Source organism: Lissotriton helveticus, chromosome 6, assembly GCF_964261635.1.
Source record: "Lissotriton helveticus chromosome 6, aLisHel1.1, whole genome shotgun sequence".
Lineage (NCBI taxonomy): Eukaryota > Metazoa > Chordata > Amphibia > Caudata > Salamandridae > Lissotriton > Lissotriton helveticus.
Genome location: NC_136067.1, coordinates 1,623,548,812 through 1,623,567,397, shown reverse-complemented (window position 1 = coordinate 1,623,567,397; position 18,586 = coordinate 1,623,548,812). Strand labels below are relative to the sequence as shown.

The window sequence follows — 18,586 nt, the reverse complement described above, 5'->3', positions numbered from 1 at the left end:
AGGCAGGGGCCTCACAGGGGCATCTTTTTTTGAAAGGACGCCAGTGGTATATTGGAGAGAAGGGCTCATACCTTCTGACCCCAGAAGGCAGCCAGTAGCAGCATTTTGAATGATCCGGAGGCAGTGCATCTCACTTTCTTTTTTTAAGTCTTAAAAGAATGGAGTTGCAGGAGTCTAACCTAGCCGCAGTAGTCCAACTTAGCCACAGTAGTGGCTAGAATATTGGTCTTCCGGTGATCCCTAGGCATGTATAGAACAACTTGCTTTCAGACCGTTAGGAGACAGATGCAGTTTTGAGCAGTTTATGAAATGTGTTCTTGAAAACAAACTAGTATTGCCAATGAATCCAAGTTTTTTGTTGACCGAGTACAGAGGGGTGTGGAACAAACTCAGTAGGTCATCAACTAGAATGCAAATGGATCGATTGCTAAACAATAGAATTTCAATCTTGGAGGAATTAAATTGGAGTGAGCAGCAGCCCATCCAATTGGCTCTAAAAGACATGCAGTGATGAAACGTAGCTTGGAGGTTCAAAAGGATTTCATCCACTCCAGTTGAGTTTCATCTGCATACAAGCAGTAGGTTAAGGCAAAGGAACACTGAAGCAAGTGTAGTTACATAAAGATTAAAAAAAGGTGGATCCTTACAGTACGCTATATTGTATACGTTTAAATTGTGAATGGAAAGGGCTACTGCCTGGGTGCCTGAAAGAAAAGAGAAGACAGGAAAGGCTGGCCTCTCACACCACAGCTACATGCACAGCCAAGATGGAGTGGGAGACAGTGCTAAAAGCAGTGGAAAATTCATGAATAATTGAGGATAAGTCAGCAACCTCCCCTTGTTCAGTCCCATGAAGGAAGAGGCCCCTGAGAACTACAATATAGGAAGAGTCATGGCCAAACTGTTGTGTGCCATCCAAGATCTACAGACCTCCTCTATTCCAACTATTTCAGCTATTCCAGCTGCCAAAGTGATTCCAAATGTTCATTTACGGGCCGGTTTAAGACTCAAGACACCAGTTGAATTCTCTTCTTCCTCTGGAATCAGATAGGCAAAACAGTAGATTCTCCAGTAAGAAAAATGAGCTCCTTACCCAAGCCTTATATGAGGCAAAGAAGGTCTATCCCAGTAGTTCCTCATGAACCGCTCATCCTTCTCAGGAATTCCACTTCACAACAGTAGGGAGGGAAGGCCTTGCATCCACTACCACAGACTGGAATCAAATAAACAAAGATGTATGGCTCCTCTCAGTGATGAATAAAAGATGTGCTCTACAGCTATCAGAACCTCCACTAACTTGGATGCCTCTGACCCAGTCAGTCGCCCAATACCTTTTGTACGAAGAACAAAGGCTCCTCGTTTAGATCAGAGCAAATTCCATCCCAAAAAGAAGCAAGAGATATTACTGCCACTACTTCTTTATGAAGCAAATGAGAAGGGGGATCTATGCAATTTTGAGTTTTAGAACCTACGCTACTTCCTAAATATCGAAGTTGAAAGTGTGGGCTTCAACACAGGCACTGGTAGCTGAGCAAGGAAACAACAGAATATTTTCAGTAAACACTTACTTTAATGCGCTCATTTTAACTCTATGTAGGAAAATACCTCTGGATCATAATGGGGGGTGGGGGGGCAAAACTATCATTAAAAGACACTAAGAGCTGGTCTCCGCGCTATCCCCAGGACAAATGATCAACTGGGGTGGTATAGAAGGCTTTTGGATTGGCTTTACTGATGGATGTCTATGCAACCAAAATCTCTGGCGTTGGATGCTATAAAAGAAAAGTTGGACGTCTTGGTGCAGGACAATGGAAAAGAACGATCTGCCTATTAACAGATGGATCCAAACATAGTTTGCCTAAGTGCCCAAAAGGGTATCAATAAGGGCCTCATTAAATCGCAATAGAGGCTTTTCTGGGGGTTGAACAGGCTGAAATACCTAGGTAAAAACACTTGTCTTCACCTCTATAGCAGGAAGCTGTAGGTTTAGGACGTCTTCTGCCCTGCATCTAATAAAAAAACAATTGATGGACAGAATGTAGAACAATGTCATACATTCACCCGAGTATAGAGATCTGGGACTAAATCCATTGTTTTTTTGCTCACCATGCCATTCCAATATGAACCCAGACATATGCAAATCAGTCTTAACTCTGTGTCCAATGGGAACAGTCCATTCTAAACTGCCAGGCCAGGTCCTCCCTGGACTGGAACAAAGCATCCTAGGACCGGTTTTGGAGTTTCACCCCTCATCGGCCAGGATAGCAGGACTCCAGTGGCATGGAGAGCACGGGACCCACGTATGGGCATACCCGTCCCACTCGGGGTGACAAATGCAAACAGAATAATTGATGGACAGAATGCAGATCAATGTCATACATTCACCCCAGTAGAGACATCTGGGCCTAAATGCATCGTTTTTTGCTCACCATGCCATTCCAGTTTGAACCCAGCCATATGCAAATCAGTGTTGACCCTGTGCCCAATGGAACAGTCCAGCCCGAACTTCTAGGCCAGGTCCTCCCTGGACTGAAACCAAACATCCTAGGAGTGGTTTCGGGGTTTCACCCCTGATCAGCCAGGATAGCTGGACTCCAGTGGCATGGAGAGCACGGGACCCACGTCTGGGCATACCAGACCCACTCGGGGTGACAAATGCAAAAAGAACAATTGATGGACAGAATGCAGAACAATGTCATACATTCACCCCAGTACAGAGATCTGGGCTTAAATCCATACTTTTTTTGCTCACCATGCCATTCCAGTTTGAATCCAGCCATATGCAAATCAGTCCTGAACCTGTGCCCAATGGTAACAGTCCAGCCCGAACTTCCAGGCCAGGTCTTCCCTGGACTGGAACCAAGCATCCAAGAAACCGGTCCTGAACTGCTTGTTTCCAGCCCAGGGAGGACCTGGCTTGGCAGTTCAGGGTGGACTGTTCCCATGAGGCACAGGGTCAAGACTGATTTGCATATGGCCAGGTCTGAACTGGGGTGGCATGGTGAGCAAAAGAATGATGGATTTAAACCATATCTCTTGACTGGGGGTGATTTGTTTGATTTTTTCTGCATTCTGCCCATCAATTGTGTGTCTTTTGCTTTCTCGCCCTAGGTGCGCCGGGTATGCCCAGACGTGGGTCCCGGGCTCACTGTGCCAATGGAATCAAGCTATCCTGGCTGATGAGGGGTGAAACCCCGAAACCAGTCCTAGGCTGCTTGTTTCCGGTCCAGGGAGGACCTGGCTTGGCAGTTTGGGCTGGACTGTTCATATGAGGTACAGGGTCAAGACTGATTTGCATATGGCCAGGTCTAAACTGGGGTAGCATGTTGAGGAAAAGAATGATGGATTTAACCCAGATCGTTTGACTGGGGGTGAATGTTTTGATTTGTTCTGCATTCCGTCCATCAATTGTGTGTCTTTTGCTGCACCTAATGATAGCAAAGGAGATGCTTTCCTCAGTAGCAGAATCAAAGGGAGTAGATTAGGCAAGCATCTGGAGAAATATCCAGACCACTGGTATCTTGGAGCAGTTCACACAAGTTTGTGGGATATAATCATTTCCTTCATTATAATTGTCATTGTCAGAGTTAGTCCAGAAAATATTGTGCTAAGATTGGGCCCTACCTCATGGAAAGGACAAAGTGTCAAAATCAGAGGGCTTGCTTGTAGGCTGAGTAACAGTCAAAGATGAGTGTGGCTTCGGTCGAGGTAGTGCTGGACTCTGTTCAGTCGAATAGTACAATGGGCTGTAAATCCTCCTCCTCTGGTGTTGATGTAAAGGGAACTAGTACATGAGGTGGTGCCAGAACCGAAGTTGGCACTGGAGCAGAACGCATTGTTGCTTCAAGAGGCACGCAAGGCGTGGGGGCAGACCCGCCCGTCAGAAGTCCAACTGGACTGGAGGTCTCTGTGGAACCTTTGGGCCCAAAAGTGTACCATAGGAAACCAGTGAAGTGTCAAAAATGCTACGCAAGTCCTCTCTGAAGGCCTCTACTGGCAGTAAATTTACCAATGGTCTTTAGACTAGAGGAGCATTGAGATTAGAATCTGAATCTGCTCTGATGTACATTGGGAGCAACACTGGTGAGTATGTGGATGCCCTACTTTTTAGGCCTCGCCTGAGCCAACGCATGTGCTGCTTGGCGAGACATTTACTGTGTGGGCTTTTAAAAGTCCGACCACACGCTTTTGGCTGGCATAGAGCGAGTGTGCGGTTACGCGTACAATGACGGGCAGAGGCGCCATCTGGCTTTCCTCTCTCTGCATGGTGCGCGCACATCGCACATCACTCGCCAGCCTGCTTTTGCCATTGCGCGCGCTCACCACTCGCGTCCTTTTGTTGAACTGATAGGCCCTGTAAAGCACTTTCGCGCCATCAACCATTTTAAGAGCATTTCGCAGGTTTGCCCCTCTTCCGCTGTGTCTGTAAATATCATGTCAGAACAGCTTTTAACATTTTAACATTTTAGTTTAAATCCTGGCTGTCGTTTTAAGGTACACAGACATTTGAGATCCTGTAGAATTTTCTTTCAAATGTAAATGTGTGTATACTCTTTGGAGAAAAAAAAAACTTTTCAAGACATGCTTCTACTTCGAGAAATACCTCCTACTATTGAGTTCACATTCTTATCTTAGTTCCCGTCTCTTCCTCCTACCATAAAAGCCTCTGCGAGTAAAGGAATTTCCTCTGGCTTTCAGGAACAGACCAATTTTGTTCAGATGTAGGGCAGGCAAGTAACATAGGAATGTGCGTTCAGCTTCTTTAAAGTACCAAATTACATTTGCCTGCAAGCCTGACGTACACAATTGGCAGGCACGTTTGTGCAATGTAAAACAACTGCCAGCACATTGGGAAAGCAAGTCACGAAATGGCGGCCCACTTTACTTTCCATTGGAATGTTGCATGAGGCAATCCCGCCGTCTGTCCGGAGCAAAACAAAGCAATACCTTAAAAACCTGACACTGCCCGTCCTAACTAAAGGCGTATTGGTGCAGTTGCTGCTAACAAGAATTATTTTCATACCAGTAACATTTTGCAGCAACCCCAATCAAAGCTTTATAATCGGAGCACGTAGAAAAATCTGACTTGCTTTTTAAAGAGCGGACAGCTGGGTTTAAATCTGTAGCAAATGTTTAGAGAAAATGAACATCTAGCTCATGCTTGGTTTGGCTGTTTTAGCTTAGGCACCGGACAGAGTGATTCAATCTACCACATCTAGGTAAATATTTATTTTATGGTAGAAGCGGTCCAGCAAATGCATATCCATGTATGCTCTTAAATTAAAATCTAAAAAAGGCACAGATCGGCAAGAACCAGCGTGCGGTATATTTAACTGGTGAGAGCACGTTTACAATTTTTGCATCCCTTTCTTCCCGGTTTATCGTAGACTAATGTTGTTGATGTTTAGTCTGCTGCGAGGCTTTGGTGAAGGGTACAACAATGCTAGTACAATATTGCACAGACCGTTTCAGATTATATAGAATGCACTGGTGCAGAGTGGTTCTGTACTAATTTCTTCAATGCCTGACCAGACAATATCTTTGTTTGAACAGTCTGTAAAGGAGGAGGACAAGTTGCATCTATTGGTCAATGTAAATGTCAGACAAAATGTGCCTTACTACCATTACCCAAGTTAGTGGAAAGTCCCAGGATCGGATGGAGAGGAGCAGCGGTGTAGCAAGGGCTCAATGGATCCTAATGCAAGCAAGGAAATCCACCCCAACTCTATCGTTTGGTAGTAAAACAAGCATTTGCAATGCAATAGGTCTCGCATTTACAAATGTTTGAGCTATTGGCAATGTAAATGACGATGCCTTTTATTTATGTGTTGATTTTTAAAACATAAATAAAAGGCATTTAACAATGCCAATAGCTTAAACTCTCGCAAATGCGAGACCTATTGCATAGCAAATGCTTGCTTCTCTGGAGTCCAAGAATGGCGGCAGTGGCCGATTTCCCACTTTCGGTTCTCATGCTTTTTCTTGGACCAAAGACTTTGACCGATACGATGATTTGTCGCAGGAACAACTTTGAGAGCAGTACCAGGAGCTTTATTTCATCTTCAACTAGTCAGGTATGACCATCAGATTTTTCTAGACACAGTCATCACAGGTCTTGGAATTGTGGGTCGACCCCCGTCACAGACACCGGTTTGCGATAGTTCCTGTACAGCTTGAACCCGTTTGTCTTAAAGTGTGACATTTTTCCCTCGCACGTTCATATGCAAAATGGAGCTGAAGGCCAAGGAGAATCTCCAGATCTTCTTCTGAACATCCAGAAGGAAAATAACAGATGTCAGAGTGCATGGGTGGCCCTTGTGTGCTTCTCTGCTGGTCCGTTCCAGAGCGAAACAACTTCCGAGCGGAGCCGCCTGTCGCCAGCTGCCGGTACACAGGAATACTGCTCTGATGCCTGGGAGAATAGTCATAAGGTGAGGAACCTGCAGTTAAATGTATCCATCAGAAAGGGACATATCTATATTCCTTTCCGCAACACTCTTGAGTCTGTGTGCTCTCCAGAAGGTGAAGGAGAGCCTGGTTTGGCAGTGAACTTGGTGTACGTGCCTGCCACTGCCAGGTTTACTACCTCGATTTACCGCACCTTCTGCAGACAGACTATGTCGGTTTGTAGTAGCTGAGGGACTTGCTGTGAATGGAGGGAGAGTGCCCTACCCCTTCCCTATAGTTGCAGTACTTGAAAACTTCCTGAGGAAGTGAACTTTCAACTCCTAGGCCTCTCATCTGAGATCCTAAAGTCGGCTGCCAGAAATCCTTTCATCAGAATCCAGTGTAGGAGCAAGGGGCTGAAGTTCTGTCACTGGACATTGGCAAAGACCATCAACTTGCTACTTACAAAGTCAAATTTCACATAATCTTATCGAGAGAGGGTGCAAATGGATACCCATAAGGTGTACCCAGGAGGTAGCAGGAGCATACCAGAATAACCCTGGGGAATCCTCCTTGGCCAAGGAAGATTATCAAGAGGTATGTGATGGGGCTACTGTAATTGTTCCCTACAGTATGGTGTCCTGTAACCCTCCTGTCCTCAATTTCATTCATGCCAGACTAATATAGAAGACTTCTAAGCCAATAAAACTTTCCAATCTAAAACACCTTTCTTGGAAAACTGCCAACTAAATGCAGTGTTTTCTATAAGGATAGGGTGGTTCTTCAGTCTGACTGTTCCTTCATAACTAAATTGATGTCAGAGTTTCACCTGAAGGATTACTTTATTCTTTGAAATTTCTGCCCACATCCCCATGCCTCCTGAACCAAGTAGCAAACAACCAAGTCATGGAAGGAATGCTTTAATTACTATCAGCAACTGGTAGTCACTCTGACTACATTCTAGGTTATAATTTTTACCCAGGGCGCCACGCTTGACCCAGAATGGCCATATGCAAATCAGGCTTGGTCCACCAACAGAAACAATCCAGTCCGAGATGCCTCCAGAAGGGAATACAAGCAACCCCAGACCGGTTTGGCCCATTTAGGCCTCATCAGTGAGGTATAACTTGAGTCCTGTGGCACAGTGAGCAAGGGACCCAGGAATCAAAGAACAAAACAATGGAAATAATACTTGATAATACTTGCATCAATTTCAGTCACTGTCAATCACTCGGGTCACCCTGACCCAGCATGATTTAGCCAATATGCCACTCGGAAGAACAGCCATTTGCAAATCAGTCTTGGTCCTACTCCAAAGGGAACAGTCAAGCCTGACCTGCCAGACCAGGTCCTGTTCAGATAAGAACACAAGCAACCCCAGACCGGTTTTGATCTACTTAGACCTCGTCAGTGAGGCATAGCTTGGGTCATATGGCACCACTGGTGATTGCTGGGGCTGCATGATGCTTCGCTAAGTAGATCAAGTACAACATTGATAAAAAAAAGTTAGCTTTCATCTTGAACAAATAAGCGATCTGCGTTCATCACACTAAACTTTTGGAAACTTTGGGGCAATGATGCAGATTGAGCAGTGCTAAGGATGCTATAGCTAGATGAATAAGACTGTACATCACCCATAGCCATATTCTGCATAGAGCCCAGTCTTCAAACATTGTAAGGGCCCACTCCATGAGGGCTAAGGCAGCGTCTCCAGACATGTACATAGCAGAGCATATGTGCCATTTGGCTACGTGGGCTACCTTTCAACCATTCTGCTGACACTATATTCTATTTTACTTCTGTTACTCTTAGCATGCAGGCTCTTTTCCATGATCAGAGCAATCCCTTAGCCATTGGTTGGGAGTCATGCACTTTCTAATTTTTCAGACCGCATGGATCTAGCAATGGTGAGCATATGCACAGGGATGTGGGTGGTAAATACACAATATGTACAAGTGTAGGCAGTACCGCTGTGCAAAGGTCTGAATTTAAAGAGCTGTAAAAGCAGTGTATGGTTCAGTCACTCGTTGGCAGAGATACCTAAAAATTTATAAATGTATATGTGGACACAGCCTACAGAATAAGAGTAAATAAATCACCATGAAGGTAACTTTATCCTTTTCACTATTTTGTTCTTGAATGCTTATTTTCAACATAAAAATTAATGATTCCCAAATTAAGTAAGGGACGAGTACAGCATGGGACACATACCACAAACCTGATGAGTTGTTATTGTGTTTCAGAGGTCCACTTTATAAGTTGGGTACTCATTTACTCTATAGTCCTCCTTAGAAACTACATTTTTAGAAGGGGTTGTTTTTTAATGAATCTGCTCGATTACTTATAATATGTCTTGTATATGTTCAGAGGTGTTCAGGAACCTAATGAAGCAACACATTTCTGAAGGTACACACAGACACCATTGCTACGTTCAGCATTTCTTCACGGTTCAATATATTTTCTGAACAGGCGGTCAAAGTGTACCGTACAGCCCAACATCTTTGTGATGTTCAAAAATGTTTGTAGATTAACATCTACTGTGATCAAATGATCAACACACTCGCTGGGTATCACACTGAGATGGCACCAAAAGTCTTCTGTACATTTACAGAGATTTCTAACAAACATTTATTAATAAATGAACAACTTTACATTGATCTATGTTCAGGCAGTCCCTTTCAGGGAAATGTCAAACAATACAGGGTTTCACTCTAAAGTACAGTTCCATGTGTTTCCAGTTCATAAAAACATTTGAAAGTTTCACAGTCCATAACGGTCAAATCAATTCTTATTCAACCATCTATTTATGTATGCATGTATGTATATGATATTACTATAGCGCAAACCTAACCAAAAGGCAGCAAAGCACAGTACAGGGTCAACATTATTTGTCCTTTTATCATTCTTTGTTATTTGTCCTTTTTTATCTTTATTTTTCAGTTTATACATCTTAAAACCAATAACACACAACTGGCATCTATTCAGTGTATGTACGCAGATCGATGACCTCATTAAGGCACTTAGGACGACAGTTATTTGTCCTTTTTGGTATTGAGGAGTGTTTTGATTCCTTCACAGATTTGTACAAATTCATCCAAGTCTCCATTATATTCAGCCTATGTGTGGATACAAAAACATATTCCACACTTCCATTTAGTAGCTTGTTAATTGCCTTTTTAGAGGTTCACTGGTACAGATTTTTCTTCCTCTGCAGTTGAAATGGGGCTACATCCAGGTCGCATTTTGACTTCTTCATGCCACAATTCACCCACTTCTTCCAAAAGCAGGTTTTTTTGTCCCCCCCAGTCTAATGTCTCAAACAAAACCTTTTGTCTAAATTATATTATTCTACTTTATCAAAACTGTACTAATAGAAATGAAATCACATTATTCATGCATTCAGTTCACTAGTACAGTTTGACTCGTGGTACGTGTTACTGAAATCCAAAGCATATGAAAGTGGCTTTTACAGAAGGTACACATACCCAAGTTCTTTGTTGTTATTGTTTTTAAACCAACAACTTGCAGTGCTCCTGCACCAAGAACTAGCTGGCAGCTTCTTGAGTTAAAGTACTATGAGAGACAAGAAAAGAAAATAGCAATTTTAAATCGAGGTCTGTAAAGCAATATTAAATCATAACAGCAAAAAAACTAATTGATGAACAATTATGGCATTAAATAACAAGTTACTTATCACCACGACATGGGGCAGGAAGCAGGCCCCCAAAGAAGCGATGTGGTTAAGAGACGCAGCGTTCTGCCAGGAGCAGCTTGCGGCCTTCTGGGACTTGATGCCCACTCAATCCAGACCTAGGGACTTCTGGAGCCCCTTGCAACAATACATAAGCGCACACTCAACAGACACGAATGCCCCCTCCATGCCCCAATAATGACAGAAGTACTGCTTTGCCCCCTGCTTTCCTAGCCATGCATGGATAACGTGACTCTTCACAGGACCGATAGAGCCGACTGCGCGCCTTAGGACCCTCCCTCCCTTGTTAGAAGGTTAACACTATGTTATTTGAAATAACACAATTGGGATTCAGTAGAATGTCAACAGGATTGCTTTAGATCCCTTAAGTTGCACTGAGCACTTAATGAAAATTACGAAATGTGATATGCTACATGTGGACTTTGTGAATTATGACATGTAAGAAGGATGGACAATATATAGTGCACTGCAACTGCTTTATTGCAATAAATGTATGGATGAATATGAGATTCATTGTAATTGTATGCACAAAATCTTGAATAAAAAGAATGTTAAAAAAAAAAGTTACTTACCTTCAGTAATGTCTTTTCTGGTAGAGACTTTATCTAACCACAGATATCTTACATAAGAGTTCTTCCCAGGTGTCAGAGTGGATCTGGAAAATCATCAGCAGTACCTGTTGTATGCTGGTAGGTGGCGCTGATGACTCCGCATCAAAGCCGTCTGCATCAGATGTGACGTGCACGGTACCTATATAGGCGCCATCCCAGAACACTGACATCAGTTTCTTTCATAACACATTCCGCGCCCCCAGACACGGAGCCATGTCAGAATGGTTGTGACCACTGAAATGAAGCTAAAGAGGCCCCTTCCAGAGGAAGGTCTGCAGTTCACTTAGCGGGGAAGGAATGGTTAGTAAGGAATCTGCGGTTAGATGGAGTCTCAACCAGAAAAGGCATCACAGAAGGTGTGTGACTTGTAATTCTAGAAGAGACTTCTAAGTGCAGGTTCCTTACCATAGAATAGATACCATAAAATACGTCCCCGGAGGAGGGGCTACAAACTGATTTAAAACAAAACGTCTTGCAGGATCGAGGGGGCAAAATGCCCATCTCAACAGACCGGACTGTCCAGATATGAAAGCTTTGTTAACACATAAAACAATGCCCACGTAGCCACCTGACCGATATCGAGGACTCCATGTCTCAATGCACTAGTTGCAGCCGTGGCTCTGATCAAGTGAGCTCCAAAGCCTTCCGGAGGCCGTATCTTTGCCAATGAGTAGCAGATTTTAATGCCACGCACAAGCCATCGAGAGGGCATTCTTCCATACAGCAAATTTCCTTCTTTGTTCTGGTGAACCCAATGAAAAGCTGATCGTCCAGTCGGTGGTCCCTGGTACGATGGATATAAAAAACTAAGGGCCCTCTTTGGATCCAAAGGATGGAGCTTCTCCTTTTTAGAGGGGTGAGGGGCTTCAAAGAATCTCAGAAGGGGGATCGTCTGACAGGCGCTAAATAGATTCACCACTTTAGGTAGAAAGGCAGGAAGTGTTCGGAGAGCCAGCTTGTCCTGCTAAAAGGTAGTATACAGCAGGTGAATCAAGAGGTCCTGAAGCTTGCTCAACCTCTGGACCAATATAATGAAAACCAAAATGGCCGTTTTAACAGTCAAAAGCATAAGAGGACAATTATGCATGGGCTAAAATGGAGAACAAATCAGATAGATCAAAAACAAATTGAAGTCCCCACTGGGGCATAAAAACTTTTCAAGAAACGAGTCACAATTGGTGACTTTAATAGGAAGGGCTGATCCGGCAACCGTAAAAACACTGGTACAGCCGACAAATACAAATATCCCTTAACAGTGTCCAGAGCAAGGCCTTGTTGGGCCAATGATAACAAACAGTAATACCTCAGACAATTTGGTGTGAAGTGAGTCTGAATACCAAGCCAGCAAACTGTCCCTACAGCAGGCGTATACAGATTTTGTAGAGGTACGCCTGGCTGCCAGAATAACATCAACCATCTCAGGAGGAAGGTTGAAAACACTCCACTGCTGCCGCTCAATTTCCAAGCATGAAGATGGAGTGTGAGCAGGTTGGGATGCAAGACCCAGCCCTGCTGCTGTGACAGGAGATCCTCCCGAAGGGGCAGCCTGATCGGTAGGCCGATGTTTCTGCTCAGGAGTTTAGAATACAGACCCTCCATGCTCAATCCGGAGCTACTAGGATGACTTGGGCTCTATCGGTCCTTATCTTTTTGAGGACTAGGGGCAGGAGTTGTATCAGCGGAAAGTCATGCAGGAGTCCTAAATTTCATTACAAGACCGGATGCTATCAATATGCATACACCTTTATTGCTGCACAAATATGCAGCCCTTTAAAGTACGTACACACAACACAAAGTAAAATTATTCCATTCTAGAATCATAGAACAGTATATATGTCAATGGCAACAGCTATCTTCCTGTTTTATTAGCTGATCTCTCAACAGATAAGTACTTTGCACTATTTACTCATATATACTTTTTACATTTCTTGACTTGGTTGTATTGAATATGCTACTTACCAGTATGCATCTGTTCTTGGCATGTAGGGCTGCTAACATTCATATCTGTAGCATAGATCGCCGCCTAGTGTTGGGTCCGGATGATTGCACATTGTTGTCCTGGAAGAGTCTTCGAAGTATCACGAGATAGGTGGCTCCTCCCCTGGACTACAGTGCGCATGGGCATCAACTCCATCCCCAGATTGTTTTTAGCCATTGTGGCAAAGATGGAGTTTAACAGTGAAAGTGATGGCCATGCTAGAGATAAAGTGTAAGAAAAAGTCTGCAGCCGCTACGGGCGCCGGGGAGGAGGGCGGGCGATATGAATGTTAGCAGACCTACATGCCAAGAACAGATGCATACTGGTAAGTAGCATATTCAGTTCGAGGCATGTGGGCTGCTAAATTCATATCTGTAGCATAGAATACATAGCAGTCCCTCCATTAACGGCGGCCGCCCGTGCCAGCTGCAGAAGTCTGAAAAAGTGTTTTAAGAACAGCCTGTCCTACAGCTGCCTGCTGTTTGGAATGCACATCCACACAGTAATGTTTGGTAAACGTATGTGGTGTAGACCATGTGGCTGCCCTACAAATGTCTTCCAAAGAAATGTTACCCAGGAATGCCATGGAGGCCCCCAACTTGCGTGTGGAGTGTGCCCTGGGGGGACCGTTAAAGTGCGCTTAGCCTTCTGATAGCAAATCTGAATACACTTAACGATCCACCTGGCTATTCCTGCTTTGGAAATGGGGTTGCCTTTGTGCTGAGCTGCGAAGGCAACGAAGAGTTGCTGTGTCTTTCTAAAAGGTTGTGTTCTGTCAATGTAGTACATAAGCGCTCTTTTGACATCAAGCGTATGGAGCATCCTTTCTGCTACCGTTTCTGGGTTGGGAAAGAATGCGGGCAGTTCGATAGTTTGATTGACATGAAACTGCGACACCACTTTAGGGAGAAATTTGGGGTTAGTGCGCAGCACCACCCTGTTTGAATGAATCTGTATAAATGGCTCTTGGATGGTGAGCGCCTGTAGCTCACTAACACGTCGTAGAGACGTTATGGCAATGAGAAAAGCCACTTTCCATGTGAGGAACTGAAGTTCACATGAATGCAGAGGTTCAAATGGGGGACCCATCAATCTGGTGAGCACCACATTGAGGTTCCACACAGGAGCTGGCGGGGTCCTGGGAGGGATGCTTCAGCCCTTCCAGGAATGCTTTAATGGCAGGCACCCTGAAGACAGAGAGATGCTGCCTGTTTTGGAGGTAAGCCGCTATGGCTGATAAGTGTATCCTAATGGAAGCGTATGCTAGATTGCATTTGTAAAGATGCAACAGATAGTAGATGATATTAGGAATGGAGGCATCGAGCGGGTTAATAGCGTGCTCGGTACAGTAGATGACAAACCGCTTCTATTTTGCCGCATAGCAAGCTCTGGTAGTGGGCTTCCTTGCCTCCCGGATGATGTCCATGCATTCAGGGGGCAAATCAAGGTAGCCAAACTCTAAGACCTCAGGAGCCAGATCGCCAGATTGAGCTGCTGCGGATCCGGGTGCTGAATGTCTCCACGGTTCTGCGTTAAGAGCCGGGGTGTGAGGTGCAGGCTTTGATGCGGTACCACAGAGAGTTCGAGGAACGTGGTGTACCACGGTTGTCGCGCCCACGTTGGAGACACTAGGATGAGCGTCATCGAGTGTTGCTTTAGCTTTCTTGCCACCAGCGGAATGAGAGGCGCTGGGGGAAAAGCGTACGCAAATCTGCCTGACCAGTTCATCCATATCGCATTGCCCTGCGATAGTGGGTGAGGGAACCTGGCAGCAAAGCTTAGGCATTTTGCGTTTTCCTCCGTGGCAAACAGGTCTATCTCTGGATGACCCCACTGCTGGAAGTACGGGCGGAGTACTGATGGATGTAACTCCCACTCGTGCATCTGGTGGCTGTACCTGCTGAGCAGATCCGCCATCTGATTGTCCGTTACCGGGAGGTGTTCCGCCATGAGGAAGATGTTCCTCTGAATGGCCCACTTCCACATGCTCTGAGCCAGATGAGACAACTGTGGAGAGTGCGTACCTCCCTGCTTTTGGATGTAGTACATGGCTGTCATGTTGTCCGTCCGGATCAACACGACTTTGTTGCACAGGTGTACTTTGAAGGACTTGAGTGCCATGAAGATTGCCATCATCTCCAAGTAGTTGATGTGCATCTTTCTTTGTTGCGTTGTCCATAGTCCCTGCACCGTATAGTGGAGCACATGAGCCCCCCATCCTAGGAGAGACGCGTCCGTTGTTAGTGTAATCTGTGGCACAGGCTCCTGGAACGGTCGGCCCTTGCAAAGGTTGTGTGGATTCCACCAATGCAGAGAGTTGTATGCCCGACCCGTCACCAACACTAGGTCGTTTAGTTGTCCTTGAGCCTGAGTCCACTGATGCGCTAAGCATTCTTGGAGCGGACGCATATGGAGTCTCGCGTGCGGGACTATGAAGATGCAGGAGGCCATTATGCCTATCAACTGCATGAACACTCTCGCTGGGAGTGAGTGTTGTGGTCTGAACTTTTGGATCAGCGACTGGATGTTGGCGATCCTCGCTGGGTTTGGCTGAGCTGTGGCAGCCAGAGTATTGATAGTCGCGCCCAAATACTGCCGCACATGGGCTGGCTGGAGGTGTGACTTCAGGTAGTTCAGTGTAAATCCTAGACTGTGAAGGAGGTGAATGGTGTGGGTCATGTCGGCGGCGCACTGCTGGGCTGACTTTGCCTGCACGAGCCAGTCGTCCAGATAAGGGTAGACATGTATACTCTGTCTCCGAAGGTGTGCCGCCACTGTCGCCAGACATTTTGTGAACACTCTGGGAGCAGTGGTCACTCCGAAGGGGAGTACCTTGAACTGGTAATGCCTGTTTTGGATGGTGAACCTGAGGTACTTTCTGTGGGAGGGGTGGAGTGGTATGTGAAAGTAAGCATCTTTGAGGTCCAAGGTTGCAAGGAAGTCTCCCTGTTGTAACAAGGGAAGAAACTGCTGCAGTGTCAACATGTGAAAGTGTTCCGAAAGAATGTACTGGTTTAAGGGGCGTAGGTCTAGAATCGGTCTGAGCGAGCCGTCCTTTTTTGGGATTAAGAAGTACAGGGAATAAACCCCTGTGCCTTCCTCCTTCACCGGCACGAGCTCTATTGCGCCTTTTTGCAGCATCACTAGAACCTCCTGCTGCAATAAGTGCAAGTGCTCTGCTGACATAGGACGGTGTTTTGGGGGCATGGGTGGTGGGGTGGATGTCAGTTCTAAACAATAGCCGAACTGGATAAGTTTCCTGACCCACCTGTCTGTGGTGATGGACTTCCAGACGGGCAGGAACTGTTGGAGTCTCCCCCCGACAGGTGTTGGATGGTCGGGGGGCAGTAACAGGGAGTCCCTGTTTGTTGGCGGCAGAGGTACGGGAACTGTTGTTGCCTCTGCCTCTACCCTTGGCACTGTTTCCTCTGTATCCACCTCTGCCCTGCTTGCTGTAGGAGGATTGTGCACCACTTTTATTGAATGGCGTCTGCTGTGACATGTGCCCTCTGTTAACACCTCGAGTGCCTGAGCGACGAAAAGTGTTCCCTCTAAATTGTTGTGACTGGAGAGCTCCCATGGACTTGGCAGTCTCGGTATCTTTTTTGATCTTCTCCAGGGTGGTGTCCACCTCTGGGCCAAACAACCTGTCTGGATTAACGGGTTGGTTGAGGATAGTAGTTTGTATCTCTGGCTTGAATCCCGAGATGCGGAGCCATGCCTGACGCCTCAACATCACACTAGTGTTGATCGCTCTCGCTGCTGTGTCCGCAACATCTAGCGCACACTTTATAGCAGCGTTGGAGATGAGCTTCCCCTCCTGGATAAGCATTTCAGCTCCCTCTTTAAACTGGTCTGGGAGGTGTTGTAACAGCTGCTCTAGGGTGTCGTAGTGTGCCCTATCGTATCTGGCCAACAGAGCTTGCGTGTTTGAGATGCGCCATATGTTGGCCGCCTGAGCTGCTACCCTCTTCCCAGATGCCTCCAGCACTTTTGACTCTTTGTCTGGGGGAGGAGCTTCACCCGTCGTTTGGGAGTTTGCCCTTTGCGGGCATTAGAGACCACCAAAGAGCCCAAAGGCAACTGGCCCCGTATGTAAGTGGGGTCGCCAGGTGCCGGTCTGTATTTCTTCTCAATGCGTGGGTTTACCACCCGGGATCTCGTGGGTTCCTTGAAAATGTCTGCCGCATGCTTAAGGACCCTTTTCAACATTGGGAGAGTCTTGACAGTTTTTTCAGCAGTAGAGAAAGTGTCAAAAAGGAAGTCCACTTCCACGGGGTCAGCATGCATCTCCACCTTATGGTTTGCATCTGCCCTTTCGATTAAGGCATTAAATGCCGCAGAGTCCTCAGTGGGGGACGGTTTTACGTTATAGACCTGTGGATCCTGGACCGTCTGCTGGTCCCCTTGATCACCAGTATCCATCCAAGATTCCTGCTGCTCATCAGGCTCTGTATGAGCAGGGAAGTTGTACTCCTCATCGTGGTCCCCTCCATCCCCATCTGAGTATGTGGGTAAAGGTGTTGCACTCCGCCTATGCTGAGGAAGAATCTGCTCCACCAGAACTGGGGTGTCTGCTGCAGGCTTTTTACGTTTCAGAGGAATGGTAAAGGACTGCAAAGGTTGTGAAGTAATCTTCCTCTTGTATAGCGTGAGTTTGCCGGTGTCGGCATCGATGAAATGCTCCGACCGTTCTTCAGCCAAAGGTTGTCGAGGACCCACGGTCCCAGCTGGTGGGGTGGACGTCGACACGGTGTCTTTGGGCACCGACCGCGGTGCAAAGGCCTTTGGCGCCACCTTAGGCCTTGACCTTAAGGCGCTTGAGGGAGTCCGAGACCTGCTTCGTAAAGGAAGCGGACGGCTTCGTCGATCCGACTGATGTCCGTGGTCCGCCCCCTGGGGAAGACCCGAGCGTGGCCGACTTGTGTTTGTCCGGTCGAGGAGCACTCGTGACCGGTGCGTCCGTATCACTGTCCACTACCATAGACGTCGATGCCGATGGCTTCGTATCGATCGGTTTTCCTTTAGGGGTCACGGCCCCAGACCTCGGCTCTGCGGCCTTCACCGACTTCGCGTCGACGGGCCCCTTGGTCTTCGGTGCGACAGACTTTCCCGATGCAGGAACGGCAGTCTTCTTGGGCGTCGGCTTGTCTCCCTTGGTAGACTCCGACCCGATGGGCTTCTTCGAGCTTGGCTCCGCAACCACCTTCGGCACCTTAGCCTGGTCTGCAGCGTGCGCCTGTTTGGGGGGCCCCCGAAGACGACGGCGTCGGCACCGGAGCGGACGTCTTCGGTTTCGATGGCGTGTCGGCCATCTTTGTTTTCACCGGTACCGAGGGTTTCGGTTTCGTTTTCTGTAATGGCGGCTCCGCGGAGGTGTCCGTAGCCGAGCCGGAAGGCGGGGCCGTGGATCGAGGTGTAAGGTCGTGGGTAAGGCCGCGTGGCGATCCCGTGACCTTAGCCTTTGTAAGAGTACGAACGGGGCATAGCTCATCCTCCAAGCTATCTTCCATGGCCCCATATGCTTCGTCGTCGTCCCCTACCTTCGACGATTTCTTCAATGTCAGGACTGTGGTCGTCAGCTCCGTCTTCGGACTCGACCTCCATCGGGGTAGGGGAAATCTGCAGGTGACGCACTTGTTCGTCTTCCGCGGGGTCGTCAAAGATGTCCACCGGTGCTGGAGCCGATCGCTGGGCCTCAAGGCGCGCCACGCGCCGAAGCTTGATCGTCTTTTTCGATCGAAATCTGGAACAGGCCATACAGTTGGCCTCGTCGTGGTCCGGCGACAGGCACTTGTTGCACACAGGATGGACGTCGATGTGTGGGTACTTGGACCCACACACGGGACATTTCTTGAATGGACTCCGCTCCATGCCGTCGAAGTCTCGCTGCGTCGA

At 46.8% G+C, this 18,586-nt stretch overlaps 1 protein-coding gene across 2 annotated transcripts in view; it reads right to left on the bottom strand.

Annotated features, from left to right (window-relative positions):
- VPS54 (VPS54 subunit of GARP complex) overlaps positions 1-18,586 on the bottom strand; it is a 624,042-nt gene that overhangs the window by 171,179 nt on the left and 434,277 nt on the right. For both annotated transcript variants that reach the window (XM_078649430.1, XM_078649431.1), the window contains exon 19: positions 9,873-9,960. In XM_078649430.1, coding sequence (XP_078505556.1) covers positions 9,873-9,960 — 88 coding nt within the window. The remainder of the gene's footprint in view (positions 1-9,872; positions 9,961-18,586) is intronic.